At 43.3% G+C, this 17,914-nt stretch overlaps 4 protein-coding genes across 11 annotated transcripts; 1 reads left to right on the top strand and 3 right to left on the bottom strand.

Annotated features, from left to right (window-relative positions):
• Nucleotides 1–424: 424 nt before the first annotated feature.
• Nucleotides 425–2,392, bottom strand: si:ch211-173a9.6 (olfactomedin-4). The gene is made up of 5 exons (XM_037071746.1): nucleotides 2,250–2,392; nucleotides 2,007–2,174; nucleotides 1,685–1,897; nucleotides 1,438–1,579; nucleotides 425–1,350 (listed from the first exon to the last, which is right to left on the bottom strand). Exons 1-5 carry the CDS (start codon nucleotides 2,304–2,306, stop codon nucleotides 557–559), a joined length of 1,374 nt encoding a protein of 457 aa, XP_036927641.1. The 5' UTR covers nucleotides 2,307–2,392; the 3' UTR covers nucleotides 425–556.
• Nucleotides 2,393–3,920: 1,528 nt separating this feature from the next.
• si:ch211-173a9.7 (olfactomedin-4) lies at nucleotides 3,921–5,946 on the bottom strand. The gene is made up of 5 exons (XM_037071748.1): nucleotides 5,824–5,946; nucleotides 5,550–5,726; nucleotides 5,134–5,346; nucleotides 4,907–5,054; nucleotides 3,921–4,822 (listed from the first exon to the last, which is right to left on the bottom strand). The coding sequence occupies exons 1-5, from the start codon at nucleotides 5,875–5,877 to the stop codon at nucleotides 3,993–3,995; spliced, it is 1,422 nt and encodes a 473-aa protein (XP_036927643.1). The 5' UTR covers nucleotides 5,878–5,946; the 3' UTR covers nucleotides 3,921–3,992.
• A 188-nt stretch (nucleotides 5,947–6,134) lies between these two features.
• On the bottom strand, nucleotides 6,135–12,040 carry LOC119005088 (leucine-rich repeat-containing protein 74A). Of its 5 annotated transcripts, none has more exons than XM_037072559.1 (14): nucleotides 11,870–12,040; nucleotides 10,311–10,528; nucleotides 9,655–9,830; nucleotides 9,468–9,575; nucleotides 9,267–9,360; nucleotides 9,057–9,106; nucleotides 8,866–8,947; nucleotides 8,693–8,778; nucleotides 8,417–8,611; nucleotides 8,236–8,331; nucleotides 7,982–8,125; nucleotides 7,399–7,503; nucleotides 7,131–7,216; nucleotides 6,135–6,851 (listed from the first exon to the last, which is right to left on the bottom strand). In XM_037072559.1, the coding sequence occupies exons 2-14, from the start codon at nucleotides 10,417–10,419 to the stop codon at nucleotides 6,254–6,256; spliced, it is 1,929 nt and encodes a 642-aa protein (XP_036928454.1). In that variant the 5' UTR covers nucleotides 10,420–10,528; nucleotides 11,870–12,040; the 3' UTR covers nucleotides 6,135–6,253. The 5 variants fall into 5 exon arrangements, with proteins under 5 accessions (XP_036928454.1, XP_036928453.1, XP_036928451.1 ...); XM_037072558.1 differs by lacking the exon at nucleotides 11,870–12,040 and adding an exon at nucleotides 11,462–11,644; XM_037072556.1 differs by lacking the exon at nucleotides 11,870–12,040 and adding an exon at nucleotides 11,067–11,179.
• angel1 (angel homolog 1 (Drosophila)) lies at nucleotides 11,092–16,270 on the top strand. Of its 4 annotated transcripts, none has more exons than XM_037072551.1 (10): nucleotides 11,092–11,224; nucleotides 12,062–12,961; nucleotides 13,084–13,319; nucleotides 13,410–13,479; nucleotides 13,582–14,024; nucleotides 14,852–14,993; nucleotides 15,132–15,242; nucleotides 15,341–15,374; nucleotides 15,468–15,631; nucleotides 15,702–16,270. In XM_037072551.1, the coding sequence occupies exons 1-10, from the start codon at nucleotides 11,158–11,160 to the stop codon at nucleotides 15,860–15,862; spliced, it is 2,328 nt and encodes a 775-aa protein (XP_036928446.1). In that variant the 5' UTR covers nucleotides 11,092–11,157; the 3' UTR covers nucleotides 15,863–16,270. The 4 variants fall into 4 exon arrangements, with proteins under 4 accessions (XP_036928446.1, XP_036928448.1, XP_036928447.1 ...); XM_037072553.1 differs by lacking the exon at nucleotides 11,092–11,224 and adding an exon at nucleotides 11,230–11,347; XM_037072552.1 differs by lacking the exon at nucleotides 11,092–11,224 and adding an exon at nucleotides 11,249–11,387.
• The last annotated feature ends 1,644 nt before the right edge of the window (nucleotides 16,271–17,914 follow it).

Raw genomic sequence — 17,914 nt, 5'->3', positions numbered from 1 at the left:
CAAGGGGAAAGGGAGGGGTCTGATTTATCACAGGGGTTTACGCCCTTTCTCAAATGTTCATTCAGTCATATTTTTTTATTTTGCACACTTTTCCTTAAAGTTTCTAAATAGTGTACATGCATACATTTCTTTACAGTTACCATTTAAGTGTTCTTAAAGGGTAACTACACCGGTTTTACGCATTAAAGTGAGTGGAGTGAGTAAAGTAAAGGTCGTATAAAGCCTTTTGTGACTCCAGAGGATTAAATTAAATTCAACTCAGTAACTCTGTAACCTTGTAATTTGAGGCCAAGCAATGCTATCAGCTAGTTTTTGTGTATATATCTTTTTCCATAATAACCACTTCACTGGTAGAACAGAACTTTCATTTAATTTTTTACATATTTACATAACATTGCAGATATAAAGTCAAGCAACTCGTCAATTGAATGCTTCACTTGGATTTTATTAAGGAAAATACATAGCCTTACGGAGCATAACAGAGCTCCGGTGACAAAGTGAGTAAATACAGATCAAACGTATGAATCACAATACGGCAGATCATAAAGAGAAGGGATCATTCTTTGTTAAACTTCACATTGTAGGACACGTAGAAGCCATTGTTGTACATGTAGAGCTTCTGATCAGTGGGGTTGTAGTCCAGGTTGCTGTACTTCTCCTGGAACTTGGGGAAGGGGATGCTGAGGTGTTTCTCCTGGTTGGTCCTCGTGTCGTACGCGTAGTAGATTTCCTCCGTGGTGAGATCCACTGACCTGGTGACATACATGACTCCACAGACCATGAAAGCATTCCCGGCCAACTGTTTGAATGCATTGGTGTTCCACTCGTCCTCGATGCCGAAAGATTTCGGATCTATTTTAGCGATGACCATTTTGCCTTTGCTCTGGTCTGAGGCGTACATTACCCACAAGCCATTTTCATCAGCTGCAAAGTCCAAGTTCTGATTGGCTGAATAACTGTATGAGAACCTCGAACTGGCAGTTGGGATCACTCTGTGGCCATAACTGGAGGTGGTCAGGTTCAGTTTGGCCATACCGAAAGGTGAGTTGATCTGGTAATATAGAGCGTTATTGTAAACCATGTAATTGTTACCGGTCCCGACCCACCCTGATGCTGTGCTGATGGACTTGAATGCAGACCTCCGTAGCAGGTTGTCATAGTTAGAATACAAATAGAAATTCCTCAGCTGGGTACTCTGGTATGCACTGTACCAATACATTGACTCAGAGCCTCGCTGAGGTTTGGAGTCTTTACCCCAGCCTCCGTATGCATAGCCTGCATCCAAATTAGCATTCATTTGGATCACCACTGGTCTGCTGATGTTCATGATTCCCGTGTGATTGCAGTTGCCTGGACAGAAGGAGCAAAATGTTGAGAGTGGCTGGCGATACCTGATTTTTAGACCATTATCCAAAAACTTCTGACAAGCTTTCTTACCAATATCTGGCTTGATGAGCTCCTGCTCTATCTGGCACTCCTCCAGCTTCCTCTGCAGCTTGGCGAACTCAATGCGGATCACCTCCAGGTTGCTCTTGTCAAAACTCTCCAGTTGGTTCACAATGAGGGTCATGTTGCGAATCTGGGAATAAACACTTAAATCAAAGTGGTATCTAATATTCTAACGGTGAAGAAAGCCAGGTTATTTGTAAGTTAAAAAAACAAAAAAAACAAACATCTCTCCCACCTCAGTGTACAGGCTGTCAAACATGGGCGAGGAGGAGTTGAGCGAGTCTTTGAGCTGGGTCACCAGAGCCTCAAACTCTCTGAGCTCAATCCTCAGCAGCTCAAAGTCCAGTTTGATGTAACTGTCCGCACTAGTCTCCAGCATGACCACTCTCTTAGTCAGCTCTGAAAGCTCCTTCAAGTGGACCTCCAACTTACCCTCATAGGTCACCATCTGAGAGAGTGACACACAATCAGCATAATGATCACACCAGAAATGTATTTGTTGATGTTTAATAGCTATGGAATGGTTCAGAATTAAATATAATTTGGTCAAAATGCACCTTGCTCATTTGAATTTCCACTTCCAGGATCATATCCTTGCTGACTTGCTGCATGTGCTCGACCCGGTCGGCAGGAAAGGTGGTGTCAGGCAGATACACATGACAAACGCACTGACCCCACTCACCCACTGATGCAGTCACATTGCCCGACTCCCAGTCCTCCACTGGCTGGAAAATACATTATTAATGTCAATTAAAATAAATGACCGATGCATGTTATGATATGAAATATGGGTCACTTACAATCCAGGCTGAAGCAGGACTGAGGGCTGGCAGGAGCAGCAGCAGGATTGGCAGCATCGTGTCTCAGTTTTACTCTCAAGTGTCCCCTCAGTAGCCTGGTCAGAGGGCTTTTAAAGACATTTCTTATCATGTCATCATCGACACCTTGGCTCTTCTCATAGTTATCACCTCGTCGCAGGTATTCTTCATCCTTGTTTGCCATTCTTCATCCTTGTTTGCTCACAGTATCCTCTGAGGAAGATGCCACGTCAGCTCTGATGTGAACATGGGGTGTGGATGAGAAAAATGCCATATGTGGTGAGCACCTCGCCATGGTTATGTCCTGTTAGCCAAGAGTTGCATGTGTTTTATGGTCAAATGATGTCATCATGTGAAAGTCAGACACTGTGTTTCAGGCTGTTAGTTAATTCTCGGTGCACTATGAATTAAGGAATCAAATGGTGTCTTTGAATTGCTTCACCACCTACATGGTTATTTGCATAATCTTATGCATGTGACTTCGAACAAGGTGTTTCGTGAGAAGGAGATACTGTACCACAGGGGAAAGTCTTGGGAGTGAAGTGATGATTCAAACCCCAGGTAGTCACTGTGCAGTACATGGCGTTTTTTTACTCACTTCAGTAGCAACACTGAAGGAAATGACTAATTTGTAGAGAAAGAAGTGTGTGGGTTTGACAGTTATAAACATAAAGAAGGGTGAAAGTGTAAAATACAAGTTTCATTATTATGTCAAAGACATCTATATACTGTTTGGCAGACATATGTACTAAAGTTACCATGCTAACTAGCAAGCCACGTGCCTGAAAACAGTGGAACAAAGCTACAGTGTTAGAGGTGTAAACACCAGCTCTGCCCATCTAACTGTACAGCTAACAAGCTAACAGTGGCTACGGTCATTGAACAGAATAGAGTTGACTGCAGTTAGCATGTAGCCTGCTCTGGTGATATATTGCCCCAGTTTGTTGGCAGAGATAATTCAACAGGTTGCAAATTCTTACAAATTGCACTTTTATAAATTAGCGGACGAGTGCCACCACCAAGAGTCCTCTCCACGAGTTCAATAATCATGTGAACAAAAAGTAGTGTGGGAAAAACAATGACTGTGTGATCCACCTCTAAATTTTACTCATATATCCCTGCAGGTTCCTTTTAATCTGCCTCTGTGTACAGCGATATATATAGAAAGAAAATATGATGTATGATGAGTGCAAATGCTCGCAAACAGGGTATGAGAGGTCAGTGGTGGGTCTTAAAAGATATGGTTCACAATCGATCTTTTAACAGCTCATATTTTGACATGCTGTGGCAGAAAAAGCACAGGTGTAAGTTATTGATAACATTTAGGTGTGCCTGCCCCACTGAGCATGCTGGGTCTCTGGAAGATCTTACGGAGATGTTTAACTGTGTATAATATTTTATTCCTGCCATTAGTAACATTTGGCTATCTGCCTACACCATTCTCAAAAGGCTTTACTGAAAACCTGTGTGAAAGTATGTTATATAGTTGATGTGACGATGTTGATGATGTGATGTGCTGTATGGAGGCTGAGAACGTCACTGTTGCAGACACAGAGGCATTTTATTGTGCTATCCCTGACAAACTACATGAAATATTGTATATAATGCAGTCTGTTCATGAGCTTTTGGACAATGACACACTTGACACTTTTATAATGCTTGAGATCATTTATTAGAAAGAAGGAAGCTACATGCAAGATGCAGTGAAAGAGATGATTGAATGATTTAGCTCAGGACAAGTGGTGGTTCCACAGTGGCTTCAGCTGTGTGGTTGAACCACAGATGGTAGGTCACATAGTAGCCATCATTGTACATGTAGAGCTTCTGGTCGGTGGGATTGTAGTCCAGGTTGGAATACTTTTCCCGAAACCTCTCAAATTGTATACTGATGTAGCTCTCTTGTCTGGTTTTGGTGTCAAACTTGTAAAATATCTCTTCAGTGTGGATGTCAACTGATCTGAGCACATAAAGAACGCCACACACCATGAAGGCATTGCTCACTCCCGGTTTATAGACGCTAGTCTGCCATTCCTCTTCAACCCCAAAGGAAGGCTCGTCTATTTTGGCCAGGATCATCCGACCACTGGACTCCTCTGAAGCGTAGGTCACCCACAGGCCAGTTTCATCAGCGGCAAAGTCAAAGTTCTGATTGGCTGAGTTCGAATAGGAGAATCTGGAGCTAGCCTTCGGAATCACCCTGGACTCATACTGTGAGGTGGTGAAATTCAGTTTGGCCAACCCAAACGGGCTCTTGTTCTGATAGTACAGAGTGTTGTCACGGAAGATGAAATTGTTCCCTGTGCCATACCAGCTACTGTGTAAGCGCTGATGATTGAAGTGGGCTCTCAAAATGAGGTTCTTGTAGTTAGTGTAGAACTTAATGTCAATCATGGAGGGACTAGTGTACCCAGAGTACCAGTACATAGATTTTCTGTCAGGAATGGGCTTTGAGTCTTTCCCCCAACCTCCGTATATTTGGCCAGTACTAAGATCGGCATTCAGATGGCTTATGAGGGGCTTGCCAAGCCTGGCTATACCTGTGTGTGCACAAGACCCTGTAGAAAGAGAGGAAAACAACTGTTAAATGACCGCAAAGACAGCTTACATTTAAACGGGGATGTCAGTGTAAATGAGTTTACCAATGTTGGGGTGGAAAAGCTCCTGGTGGCGTCGCTCGCACTCCTCTAACTGCAGCTGCACCTTGATGTACTCCCGACGGGTCACCAGGACCAGATTCCTGTCGTAGGTCTTCTCCAGCCTGTTCAGGGTCTCCACCATTACTGTGATCTGCAAGAAAACACATGGGGGTTTGATTTGCATTGTGTGTATATAATTGATGTGGCAACCGCCATCAGCAGGACTTTACCTGTACACGCAGAGACTCGAAGACAGTTGTGGAGACGTTGATGGAGAGCTGCAGCTCATTAATCAGAGCCTCCACTTGTTTGATCTCCACCTTTATCTCACTTGTGTCGGCCTCGCTGTAATCATCGGGGTTCTTCTCCATTTTTTCAATCTCGACTGTCAGCTTTATTATCTTTTCTGCATAAGACGTCAGCTTGGTCTCATACTCTTCTAGCTGAAAAGAGTCAGATACGAAAAACATTTTACATGTTGTTTTGTCTGTCTGAAATGTGCGCCGAATATAAAAACAATTCATGTCTCAAATGTGAGGAAAATTAGCAAAATATCGAAAATATCAGTTTAAAAACTGCAGTCAATTTTTTATTCAGCGCTCCACAGAAATGTGTCATAATCTGTTGCACGTGCTTCTGAGACTACCTTTCCCATCTCCAGCTCCAGTTCTTGGGAGATCTCCACAGCCGTCTGCTCCACCTCCACCAGGTCTGCGATAGGAAAGGTGGAACTGGGCAGGAAGGCATCACAAGTGCACCTGTCCCCGGTTCCACCTCCACCTCCACCTGTCTCATTCCTCCCCTCGCTCAACTGGCCCACGCGCTGAAAAACAAAGAGGTCACACGAACATACTTTACAGTAGATTGGCTGACCCCTACAGCCTCAAAGAATATAGATGAATCAGTCGAGCCATACATACCCCCCAGGCCATCGCAGAGCTCAGCAGTGCGAAGAAACACAGAGAGCCGATCATTATGATGTGGTCAGAGTCGTTATGATTGAGAGCGCTGGATCTTTGGGGGGTTATATATGGGTAGTGTAACCTTCAGCAAACAGAAATGAAACACCCGGATGTTTGAAATGATCCATCCGTGTTTGAAAGACGAACTGATGGGTGGGTCCACCATCTGACAGAGTTCCCAAGTGTTATGAAATGCTTCGTGTACCAAGACGACCCGTCGGTAGAAAACTGAGAGATGCATTTGGCACTTTTAGAAATTAGAAGAGAGATAAATGCTTAAAATCTTTATTTCAATTAGTGATTGTGTGTCACACCCAACAGTGTCAAGCAAAAAGAAAAACATTTCCTAACATTACACAGGTTTTGACAATCGTTTGACAGTTCTCCTTCAGTTCTTCTTCTTTGAGCCTTTATCGACACGTTTCATCGTTTTCTTCCTCTTCACTTTCTTGGTTTTGGCTTTAACCTCTGGCTGCTTGGCATTAAGCGCAGGCCTGGACCTGGTCAGGTGGTTTGCAGTGGGGCTCAGCTTGCTGTGGCCCATCTCCGGATTGGAGCGCACACCCTGGGCAGAGATGGACTTGCCCGGAGGAGAGCGAGGGGAGTCATCCAGGAGGTTTGGCTGCGAGTACGAGCGCATAGCCGGGGAACTGGTGGGCCGGTAGGACCTGGTGCCTCCTAACATGGGCAGGTGGACGTGCTCGCTGCTCAGATTGGTGACAGAATAGCGACTGCTGTTGGACATGACAATGTGGTGCCAAGAACTGAGAGGAGTGGCAGAGAATGGCTGAGGTCCGCCTGAATCCTCTTTGGCAACTCCAGGGGATATGACCAAGGAGCTGTGTGGTGTTACGGCCTCGACTGCACTCTGGAAGGTCTTGAGGATGCGGTCGCTCTTCTGCTTCTCTTTTTTCTGACGGGACTCAACCTTCCTCAGCTGGCGGCGGTGATCCCTCATCATCTGCTTTCTTGTATCTGCCAGTCCCCTGCACAGAAACATGAGATAATCCTGCTTTAGGGAACCAAGCTTCAGGATTGCAGCCAATTTACTGCATCATCCTGAGTCATTCAGGGTGAAGATCTGGACAAGTTCCCAGCTCATACATAAAACACAACGGTGAATCAAACAATGATGATTCGAGTGATTGTAAAAATTCACAGCTGTGCCAAGACTCACAACAACAATAAACCTTAAAAAATTACATTGTGAAGCATTTAAGAAGGCCCATCTGTGAGCATGAGCAAACAACAGGAGACGCGCCCACCTGTAGTCTACCATTCCTGTCCTGTCACGATCGAGTCTCTGAATCAGCTCCTCAATCTGGTATCGATCCAGAGGAATACTTGATTGCTGTCATGGTTTCACAGAAGAAAAAGGAAAAGGTCAGAGACTCTAGACTCCTTACAGAGCTCATCATGCGTGATTTCAGGGAATGATTACAAGGTATTCTGTCAATGAAATTCATCTGTGCAGTACTTCCTGTAAATGTCACTGACTCTGCACAGTCAAAAGGTCTAATCAATTTCAAAAACCTGCACTGCTTTCCTGAAGTCAGCAACAGGGACTCGCATGGTGCCGTCTTTGTCAATATTCCGAAAGAAATCCCAGAGTCGCAGCTTGCGCTGATCCAAATAGTCCTTCAAAAACATTGGGAGAAGACACTTTGACAATCATGAAATATACATTTAGAAGCAAACAGAGACACTCGCTGTCATTTGATCATTTTAATAAATGAACGCCTGAGAAAAATACCTATCAGACACCGCACATGAATTATAGTTTAAATGAAATCATGGAATGTAAAATATTAATTTTTGCAGACTTTGTGTCAAAGTAAGCACATTAGAATACATGCGGTTTTTTTAAGTGGTTATCAGTCAGGTATTACACATCAAAGTAATGCATTTCAAACTGGGTACTCTGTCTCCTGCAGTAAATCACACAACTGTATATCTAATTCGACTCAACATCCCACAAAACTTTGCATTTAACACGACCCTTTATTTTGAATTTATGCAATAGCATTAGATGCAAAATTCACTTGTGATTAACATACTTGAAATTACTGTTTTAGGCCAATAGCTTAATTCTCATTAGGCGACCAAACAAACAAACCTGGATGACTTTCATTGGATCAACGCGTTTGGGCGGCTTCTTGGCGATGAAGCCTCCCACTCCTCCATACTGTACATCCAAACTGGGATGCTCCTGACACGTCACCTCCAGCAGATGCACGAAATTCTCATTTACCAGCACATTCTGTTGGACAAAATAATGACGGCGAGGACGAGATGGCATACACAAGCATATACGGATTGACTGTGTTTCATGTCATTGTGACGGTATGTTTTGTTGCCACAGTAACTCACACATATGTTGATCTCCTCCAAGGCACATCTGTGTGTGTTCTTTACCACGTTAACCAGGGCCAGCGCTCCCTCTACTGTTAAAGAGTTGTAAGCCAGCTACAGTGAGTGAAAGAAATCAAAACGTCACTTTAATAATCATACACATGACGTGTGTTTGATTTGCACAGCCTCGTCCACCCACCAGCAGGACACGGAGAGTGTCATTGAACTCAAGCCCCCTGCACAGCATGCCGACGCCCTCGTTGGTGAGCCGGTTGTTGTTGAGATTGAGGTGCACCAGAGTGTTGTTGAACTTCAGGGCCTCTCCCATGGCCAGGGCACCCTCATTCCCAAAACCGTTCCACGATAGGTCGAGGTGTTTTAACATCATATTCACCTAAACGTGGACAAGCGTGGTCAGACGTGACGGACAGACAGCGGCGTCAGTGATCAACTGAATTATTTTTTACAGCCACACCTTAAGTCCAGCACAAAAAGCCACAGCCCCTTTCATTCTAATATGGTTCCAGCTGAGATCCAGCACCTCAAGACCCTCGTTGTTTGCTGCAGAAATGCAAGGTAAAATCAACATAAAGTACTTGGATCTGATGTCCACTGCAGTAACACTGAGAGAAGTGAATTTTGATGTACCCAGCAGCTGTCCCAAATGTGCCCCTCCTTTCCCACAAAACTCATTATGGCTCAGGTCCAGTTCCTTTATTCTGGAATTGGTCTAGATGTTAAAAATATATATATATATATTAGCAACATAATCATTGTAAAAGTCATTAAATATCCTATCTAACTAAAGTGTATCTGATAGCTCATCATGACACACTCACAGACAAGGCATCTGCAAAATATTTAGCATCCTCGTCGGTGAATCCATTTCCTGTTGGGACAAAACAGAAATGTTTAAATATACAAAGTAATCATAATATTGCTGTTGCGGTTAAATCCACTTATCTTAAGCATAGATTCAAGCACCATCATTTGGTTTGTATCCATCTTTACATAACCTCACTGTCTGTACAGTTCACTGTGCACATTACCTGAAAGTTTCATCGATTTTAATGAAATGTTGTCCAGTAAGATTTTAGCCACACACTCAGCTCCAGCAGACAGCAGATAGTTGTTGGACAAATTCTGAAACAGGAGAACAGATGCTTGTGCAGTATACTGTTTAATGTCAGACAAAATGTCACCTAAAAAGCACTTGTGCCCTCTAGTGGCATGTTTCCAGTACAACATACCAAGTGCTGTATGGTGAAATTAGCCCTCAGCATCTCCATCAGGTATTTAGCTCCCTCGGCCTGAATGTGATTGTCTGCCAGCTCCAGAGTGTTGATATGCATATCAGACTAAAAAAACAAGGAGCCGGTCAGAAACGTTTGATTTGATTAAGTCACACTTAAACAGCACTTGCATTTTAAAACTTACCACTAAAGCAATTGCAAGTGCCTTGCTACCTAAAGGTCCAAGCCCATGGTGGCTGAGGGTCATGGTTGGAGAGTCAAGGTTCCGTATAAAGCAGGAGACCGGCACCACATCCACCAGCTTACAGGCCTGCAGGTAGAGTTCAGATATGGACGTCTCCTGGTTGCTCTCCTCTTTCTCTGGAAATAAGTGAGCACATACAGTATGATTAGATAGATAGATAGATAGATAGATAGATAGATAGATAGATAGATAGATAGATAGATAGATAGATAGATAGATAGATAGATAGATCCCCAAAGGGAAATTAGGTTGTCATTGCAGCAAGTACATTCAAATACAAATACAATCAAAATACAGGAGCAAGTATAGAAACAATAAAGTACTACATACATTATTATTAAACAATCAAATACTATATACAATAACATGCTTAAGTGGCTATGAAATAAGATAAAGTACTGAGGTAGAATGATTTTACCACTATATGGACCCTGGCTTATACACAAAGTAATGAACAATCGTGTTGATGTTATGTTCATTTTTATAGTTTTGTTTGGAGACTAAGAATGATTTAACTTCAGGATTGTCAATTGAAAGCACACAGTAACAGCAGCACACATGCAGAATGAATCCAGGAATTAATTCAATAGACTTACCATCTGACTCCAAGTCTGTGTCAAACTCATCCTCCACACCCTGGGGTCGAGTCGGGGATGGACAATCCTCATCTTTCAAGCAGAGGGACTCAAAGGACAGTGTCGACATTGCTTCCTGCTGTCAGAGCCTATGTCCTCCTCAAAACCATTTCCCCGATGCAGAGGGAAAACATTCTTCGAGGTTCATTCATTCCTGTGCATTCTGTACAGGGCTGGCACTGTGAAATGAAATAGGCCTGTGCTGGTCACCAGGTAATTCTACCCATCAGGTAACGTGTCATGTGTAGTGACATTAACAATGTATGCCTCAGTGTGGTAACTCTCGGTTACCCTCAGGGCGCAGTTATGTTATACCTGCCATTAAAACTACCTGCTCTGCAAATTGCCTTTAATTTATCTGCAGACGTTTGTAATTGTTTTGTTTTTATTCTATTTCATGAATTGATGATCAAACCATTAACCATCTTCTATTTCTTGTAAGATCACTTTAATCCACTGGATGCTTTGGCATGTCTTATTTGCTTTTATTATTTGTTCTAGTACGTCCGCGAGGCAATATGTGGGATTAATAAAGTTGCCTGAACCTGAATCCAATCAAAACTGTGAGTACAGCATGATATAGGCTGTGTGTTATCGTATAGTTTGGAGTAAAATATAATTTTATAGGATGTTTTGCTCATTTTCATACTATATTATATGCATGTATTTTTTTCGATTAAGACATTCAGAAAAAACACCTACATGAGGAAAGCCCACCTTTGACTTTTTGACTTGACCCCTAACCTTCTTGCTCACACCAGCGCGAACAACCCCTCGGGACGCACATGCGCAGACGACATCAAGAAGCATGATTGGCAGCCTGTTGTTTTACGCGCTGTACCCGATATCACGGTACCTGGCCTTTCGACTCTCAGGTAAAGTTTCTGGCAGAGGCGTCCGCGGTAGAAAGCCTCGTGTTCGGCTGAGAAAGTTTGTGGGCTTAACGGGAACCATGTGTGCGTGTGGCTCGAGCTAACGGTGGCTAACGCTGGATATAGGTCTCTGCTGACTGAGCAGTTTGTTTTATTCATACGTGCGGTGCGTTTGGGTCGGGATTCAAACTTTGACTGCAGGGTCGTGTGTGTGTGTGTGGCTCGTTTCAGGTCGTTTACCATGTGTGAAATAGCATTTCCTCCTTTGTGCAAAACGAACATTTATGACTCTTGACGTTGGTGCACTTTAGCCATCTCTAATTTTAGCTCGTGGGAGCAGGTGTTTGCTTGCACCTGTTTGTTATTTTTCTTTGGGTCGTGTTTGACTGTTTTGCTGCGTAGTTTACGTTCAGTCTTGCACCATATACTTTATTGTGGGAGCATGTGGTATTTATTTATTTTTAAATATACACAATGAATTCAATTGCCCACATTTTTCATTTTTAAATTTAGATTTAGCTATAACAATTTCCTGAAAGATGTTGAACATTATATAAAACAAAACTCCGAATCTGATAACAAAAAGGCTATTAAAAACCTCAGCATATGTGCTTTGTTGAATATTTTTGTGTATTGTAACAAACATACCCCTGGTTAATCTGTCTTTTGTTGTTCTTTGTAGGCTGTCCTTGTAAACGATACTCTAATACAAAGAGTTATACGTCACATGTTTTAACACTGGTTTGAATTAGTTTGGCAAACTCAACAGCACAAGCTAAGTTTAATGTTTCAGCCTAGTGTAAGGGTACGCTGTTTACTGATTCTAATCTTGTCTTCCAGAGGCCTCGAAGAAGGATCTACCCCCTGCAGTGGTTAATGGCACGGCAGTGTGGGATGGTGGTGCTGTCACAACCAGAAGGCTCATTCAGTCTCAGACAAGCCTGTTGGACCAGTGGCTCAGCCCGAGCAGTGGGACGACGGGAGAAGCGAAAGAAAGGATGAAAGAACCAAGCCCAGAAAAGGAAGAGGATACAGGGCCTGAAGCAGATAAGGAACAGCTGCTGGCTTTCCTGCACAGAGACAAAGAGAATGAGGCTCCGTCAGAGATGAGCGAAGCGCGACCTGCAGCAGAGGAGAAAGAAGCCGAGATCAGTAATGGACCCCAAGAAGAAGGTCCTAAGGAAGAGGACACAAACATGACAAATCACCATGAGATGTTGCATATGATGCAAAGCACAGACGATGGACTAATTTGTCCAACTGAGGACACTAATCCAGAGAGAGAACTTGGGGCCCAATTAGAGTGCCTACAAATGGGGGACAGTGCTAAAGTTGCCACCTGTCCAGTGCTAAAAAATGACGAGATACCAAACCCAGAAGACTCAGTCACTCCAGCTGAGCCCAGCATACAAGAAAGCAGCGGTCAAGTACAGGAACAACTACAGATACGAAGTGTGGAAGAGTCAAGAACTCCAGCTAAGGCTCCAATCGAACTAACAGAATGCTGGGATGAATATATCTCTATCTCTGCCGATGAGATGCATGGTGGGGAAAGCTCTGAGCTGTTATTTACCTCCCTTCTCTCGAACAGTCAAATCCACCTCGACCTCAGCAGGGATACTCAAACAGGATGGCACTTTCCTGCAGGGCCTGGCCTGACAGAAGAAGTGCTGTGCCCGCCGTGGCAATTTCCTGCAATGAGCTATTATCCTCCAATAGAGCCGGCAGTGCCCTTTGAAGGTGAGGACCTCTTAACAGGAGTAATATTTCCTGTGTAGTGACATTTTGTCTAAAACTCACTGTTAGTTTGATATCCAGCTGTTGCACCAGCTCATGTGGATTTGTGTTTGTTATCCACACAGTAACGTGGAGAGTGTGGGAAGACGTGGATGAGAGTGCCTCTGCAGCAGAGCCTGCCCTGGTACCCATCCCGTTCTCAAAGGCCTCGATGGACTTCACTGTTATGTCCTACAACATCCTTGCGGATGACTTGCTGGAGGCCAACCAGGACCTGTACACACACTGCCCCCTGGAGGTGCTGGATTGGAGCTACCGCTGCAGCCTGCTGCTGGAGGAAATACTGAAATGGTCACCAGATGTGAGTCCAGTGTACTGTTTGTTTGGTTTTCTGAAACCAGCCACATTTTGTATCTGCATTATCCACTGATGACTCATGTCCTGTGAGTAGATTCTGTGTCTCCAAGAGGTTCAGGAGAACCACTACCATGAACAGCTGTGTCCAGTCCTGTCTCAGATGGGTAGGTCGTCTGAGATAATTCCGTGGAACAGTGATTTTGGAGGATATTGTGCAAGTGACGTCACGTGTTGTGTTAATGTCGTTCCTTATGTTGTCGCTCTAGGCTACACCTGTGTGTACAAGCGCCGTACGGGAACCAAAGCAGACGGCTGTGCCACCTGCTATCGCAGTAGTCGCTTCTCGGAGGTATCCGTCACACCGCTGGAGTTCTTCAGGCCTGACACGGAGCTGCTGGACCGGCACAACGTGGGCATTATTGTGTTGCTTCGGCCAGCAGTCACTCGGGGGTCAGAGATCAAGACGATGGGCCCACCCCTCTGCGTGGCCAACACCCACCTACTCTTTAACCCCAGGAGGGGCGATGTGAAGCTGGCTCAGCTGGCCATACTGCTGGCAGAAATTGACAAAGTGGTCAAGTCCTGTAAGGCCAGAGGCGAGCACTGTAACCTCATAATGTGTGGGGATTTCAACTCGCTCCCCTACACACCTCTGTACCAGCTGATCACCACCGGGGAGCTCTACTACCAGGGTCTACCAGCGTGGATGGTGAGGCTGAAACACTGCAAAGACCAACTTAGTAGAATCAATACCTGGATAATATTGAGTTTCTACAGATGTAATAATACCATTGTTTCCTTCAGAATATCTAAGACGAAATCTGAACTTGCGGAGTGGCTAATATTGAGTAACAATCTGACATCACTGTGTTTTAAAGTATGTGTTGTTATTCATTTCAGCACAACCAATATAACAGTTGGTCATAATTGTTGGAAGATATTGGCCTACCACACATATGTTGTCTGTGTATATATTGTGCAAATGAAGTTATTAGTGAAGTTTACTGTTTCAGTGCATTGGTGTCATTTTAGACAGTGAAGTTTATTAATAAAATGTAAAATATCCTGTCTTCATCAAGTGTCTGATAGTTGTGTTTGAGGGGTCATTGCAAAAAGAAATTGTATATTTGCAGATATATTGATATTTTTACTCCCCTACATGGATATCAGCCCCAAAATTTGATGCTTTATTTGTAGCATCTGTATGCTATCGTCTGTTCATTAATGTCATGGTATGGATATGCATATAGTTACCACAAGTCACTAGCTGTTGTCTACTTGTAAATCTGTTAAGTTGCGTACAGTTGCAGGGATAAAAAAAAAAAAAACTACAAAGCACCATATTGTTGCAGAGACTTGTATACTCGCTGATACCTGATTTGGCATTTTAGTTTGTATTGGTGGCATTTCTGATAGTAGTATCAGAACAACCCGACAACCTTCTCTCCTGTCTAGGTTCCTTGTTTCAGGTTGTCTGCCACCATTTATACAGGAGTTACTTCTGTAACCATGTATGTTTTCATCCATCTCCAACAGGTATCAGGTCAAGAGGACCTGTCAGACAAAGCCTACTGTCAGAGGCTGTTTGCTCCCCTGTGGCCCAGCTGTCTGGAAATCACTGACAACTGCCAGTACACAGCTGTCAAGGAGGAAATGAAGAGCCCGAGTCAGAAACGAGGTCAGTGTTGAGAAGTTGTAGCATGCTTTGAACCTAATGTTATATTTGTCATTTTTATCTAAGGAATTCATGTTCTTAAGCTCTTTGTATTTCTTTTTCTCACTCACTTCCTATGATACATTTGTTCTGCTTCTGTAGGGAAGTTTCAGTACAGGCATGACTTTATGCATCAGCTGCGCTTCTGTCCAGCCGCATGTGTCCGTCCAAAGGACTTGGAGCTGATTCCAGGCGTGACTGACAGCACACCAGGTACAGTCGTAAAAAATATTTAAAAAACACAAAATCACCTGTAGTTGTTCTCTCGTGTTGATCTGAGCATCTGGTTCACCTTTCTTTTTTATGCACAGATGCCTCAAAGGGAAATCAGACTTATGATAAAAGGTCAGTTTGCCATCATCTTTCAGCCATTTTTGTGTCACCTATCACACATTAAAACAAACTGTGGATGTGAGAGTAATATGTTTCGTGTCACAGGTTCAGACACACTGTCACTCATCGTTTAGACCTGGAGTCGGTCTACAAACACATTCTTCCAGGCTCTGGCAATCCAGAGGTCACAACCCTGCACGCTGAAGCCGGTGCCACCGTCGACTACATCTTCTACACCCCAAGACGCATCTCACCCGCTACCGATAAAGGTACGATGGCGTGCCGCAGACGACAGTGTTGCAGCTACTACAGATAACTTATTTGTTGTTGTATTTTCAGGTGATGGTGACTTGGAGCGTGAGGGTCTGAAGCTGATTGGTTCCCTCTCCCTCCTGTCAGAGGATGTCTTGTGGTCAATGGGGGGCCTTCCCAATCACATATTCCCCTCCGACCATCTGAGTCTTCTGGCCAAATTCCAGCTGGAACTGAATGTCCCGTGATGGAAAAGACTGGTTGAACTGAAAGAAATGTCAGAAAGTAAGCACCTTTCTGTTCAAGTGATTCAGGTACAAATCTGTACACATTTGTTTTTTCTTAGTGTGAATACCAGTAGGTGGGGTTCACAGGATCATAGTTTTCTTATGTATTATAGTCAGTCCTGTTCCACGTGTTTTTATGATGGAGAGTTATGGTGACGTAATAGTTCATTTAAAAAAATAAAATAAAAAACGGAGGCAGCGATTGCTTTGACTCTTGCTGGTGTGACGACACACCGACCTGTTCATTTTGCTGTTTTATTTTAAAGTTTCAAATGAGGAATACATTTGAATGATTTCCAACTACATTTCTGAGTCAGTTCTATTTTTTCAGATGGTAAAAATATTGAATAAATATTTAATTCATGTGTGGCTCCTTTTGTGATTTTTGCTCTTTAACGCTGTACAGAAAGCACAAAGTTACAAAGGCTTCAGTAGGGCTGGGCAATAAGGTGATATTGTACTGTTTTCATATTTGAGACCAAAAGGTTTTTTTTTCCTGGTTTTTAAAAGCTGCATAGCAGTGATGTGATTTTCTGAACTTACCAGACTGCTGTTTGTTCTTCTACTTGCCTTTTTATCCAGTAGACATTACTTCCACATTCTGAAGACGATTATCTATCCAAAATCTCACAGTTTGTAAAAGTGCCAGTTGTCCTCACATAAATATTGTCACAATATGTATATCAAGGTATTTGACCAAAAATATTTTGAATTTAGATTTTTGTCACCCAGGCCGAGTATTTATGAGGAGCTTTTGAAATAATATAAACAAATTTCTAAATATTAATGTATTGTGTATGGCAATACAGCCTAAAAATCTTGCAATACTGTATTAAGGTCAAATCAGCCAGTCCTTCTTCAGAGTTTTTAGCCGTTTCCTGGATTTATAAAATGGCACATTTAAATGCATCCACCAGCACTAAATCCTCCAGTTGGTGTCTGGCTCCCTGTGTATCCTGCCTGGTGTAGCGCTGAGATAGCGACCTTAATGTTGGCCGTGCCCCTCCTCATCCTACTACACTGAGCCACCCAGTTTGCCAGGGTGAAGATGTCTGTGTGTATGTGGGTGTGTCTGGTTGATGCACGCATGAATAATTCATGTAGATAGTTGAGTGTTCATGCATGATGGGGCTCAGTAAGAGCTTTGTGTTGTGTGCGGACTGTAGAATATCCGCAAGAGGATTCCCATCAGTCTTTCACTCGCCCATTCTTGTGGGTGTCCTGTGTGGGAATAACTTGTGTAGAACAATCATCTACAGGATGAAAACTTGAACGTATAGAAGAAATTGAATTGTGTGTGTCTTTGCACCGCCTGTGGCATCAAATGCATCCAAGTAAATGAAGTAGGTCAGTAGGGCTTTTTTCCCTTCAAGTAGGTCATTATGCCTTCTGTTTTCCAAACACTGGTGGACAAAGTGTTTGACATCTGGAATCTACTGGAGGGGAGGACAGGAATGTGTTTATCATAACCTCCATCTCTTCTCAATTCACCAAGGGAACTGCTGCAACATTAACAAACCCTTGTTTTAAAGAGACAGTTCACCCCCCCCAAATCACAAATATATACATATTTCCCTTTTACCTCAAGTGCTATTTATCCATCTAGTTGCACAGAGATGTCAGGCTTCTCTCAAAAGTAATGGAACAACATGGAACGCAATGTCAGGTGCTCAAAGCAGCAACAACAATGCAGTTTCAATAGCAATGCCTGAATTCATGACCTGGTTGCTCATAGCCTTGTCAGATGTTTAGGAGCTATTTTCTCTCCGTATCATTGCTCAGAAGCAGCTTAGTTAGCTAGCCTCTCAGTGTGAGCAGATGCACGCCTCCCTCTGCGTGATGACACAGACACAAAATAGTTCCTAAATGAAACAGCAAAATGTCTGTGGATCATCGTGAGTAACAGGTTCATGTTTCATGGAAAGAAACACTGCTGTTGAGTTTTTCTCAAATGTATTTTTTGGCACTCTGAGCTACACAAGTCAAGTGCTATTTCCAGACTTGAATAAAGGT

Source organism: Acanthopagrus latus, chromosome 16, assembly GCF_904848185.1.
Source record: "Acanthopagrus latus isolate v.2019 chromosome 16, fAcaLat1.1, whole genome shotgun sequence".
NCBI classification, from domain to species: domain Eukaryota; kingdom Metazoa; phylum Chordata; class Actinopteri; order Spariformes; family Sparidae; genus Acanthopagrus; species Acanthopagrus latus.
Note: the sequence above shows the minus strand (reverse complement) of the source record. Positions and strands in the feature narration are given on the sequence as shown.

Bases quoted from the DNA above. Each gene is read 5' to 3' on its own strand.
- si:ch211-173a9.6 (XM_037071746.1), bottom strand. From the start codon at position 2,306: ATGCTGCCAATCCTGCTGCTGCTCCTGCCAGCCCTCAGTCCTGCTTCA. The intron at 2,175-2,249 runs GTAAGTGACCCA...TGTATTTTCCAG, and splicing joins GTCCTGCTTCAGCCTGGATT to CCAGTGGAGGACTGGGAGTC. The intron at 1,580-1,684 runs GTGGGAGAGATG...GTTTATTCCCAG, and splicing joins TTGACAGCCTGTACACTGAG to ATTCGCAACATGACCCTCAT.
- LOC119005088 (XM_037072559.1), bottom strand. From the start codon at position 10,419: ATGTCGACACTGTCCTTTGAGTCCCTCTGCTTGAAAGATGAGGATTGT. The intron at 9,107-9,266 runs GTAATGTGCACA...TTGTCCCAACAG, and splicing joins AAAATCGATGAAACTTTCAG to GAAATGGATTCACCGACGAG. The intron at 8,332-8,416 runs GTGGGTGGACGA...CACTCACTGTAG, and splicing joins ACACTCTCCGTGTCCTGCTG to CTGGCTTACAACTCTTTAAC.
- angel1 (XM_037072551.1), top strand. From the start codon at position 11,158: ATGATTGGCAGCCTGTTGTTTTACGCGCTGTACCCGATATCACGGTAC. The intron at 11,225-12,061 runs GTAAAGTTTCTG...CTTGTCTTCCAG, and splicing joins CCTGGCCTTTCGACTCTCAG to AGGCCTCGAAGAAGGATCTA. The intron at 15,375-15,467 runs GTCAGTTTGCCA...TTCGTGTCACAG, and splicing joins AATCAGACTTATGATAAAAG to GTTCAGACACACTGTCACTC.
- si:ch211-173a9.7 (XM_037071748.1), bottom strand. From the start codon at position 5,877: ATGATCGGCTCTCTGTGTTTCTTCGCACTGCTGAGCTCTGCGATGGCC. The intron at 5,055-5,133 runs GTAAAGTCCTGC...GTTTTCTTGCAG, and splicing joins TCGAGTCTCTGCGTGTACAG to ATCACAGTAATGGTGGAGAC. The intron at 4,823-4,906 runs GTAAACTCATTT...CTCTTTCTACAG, and splicing joins GCTTTTCCACCCCAACATTG to GGTCTTGTGCACACACAGGT.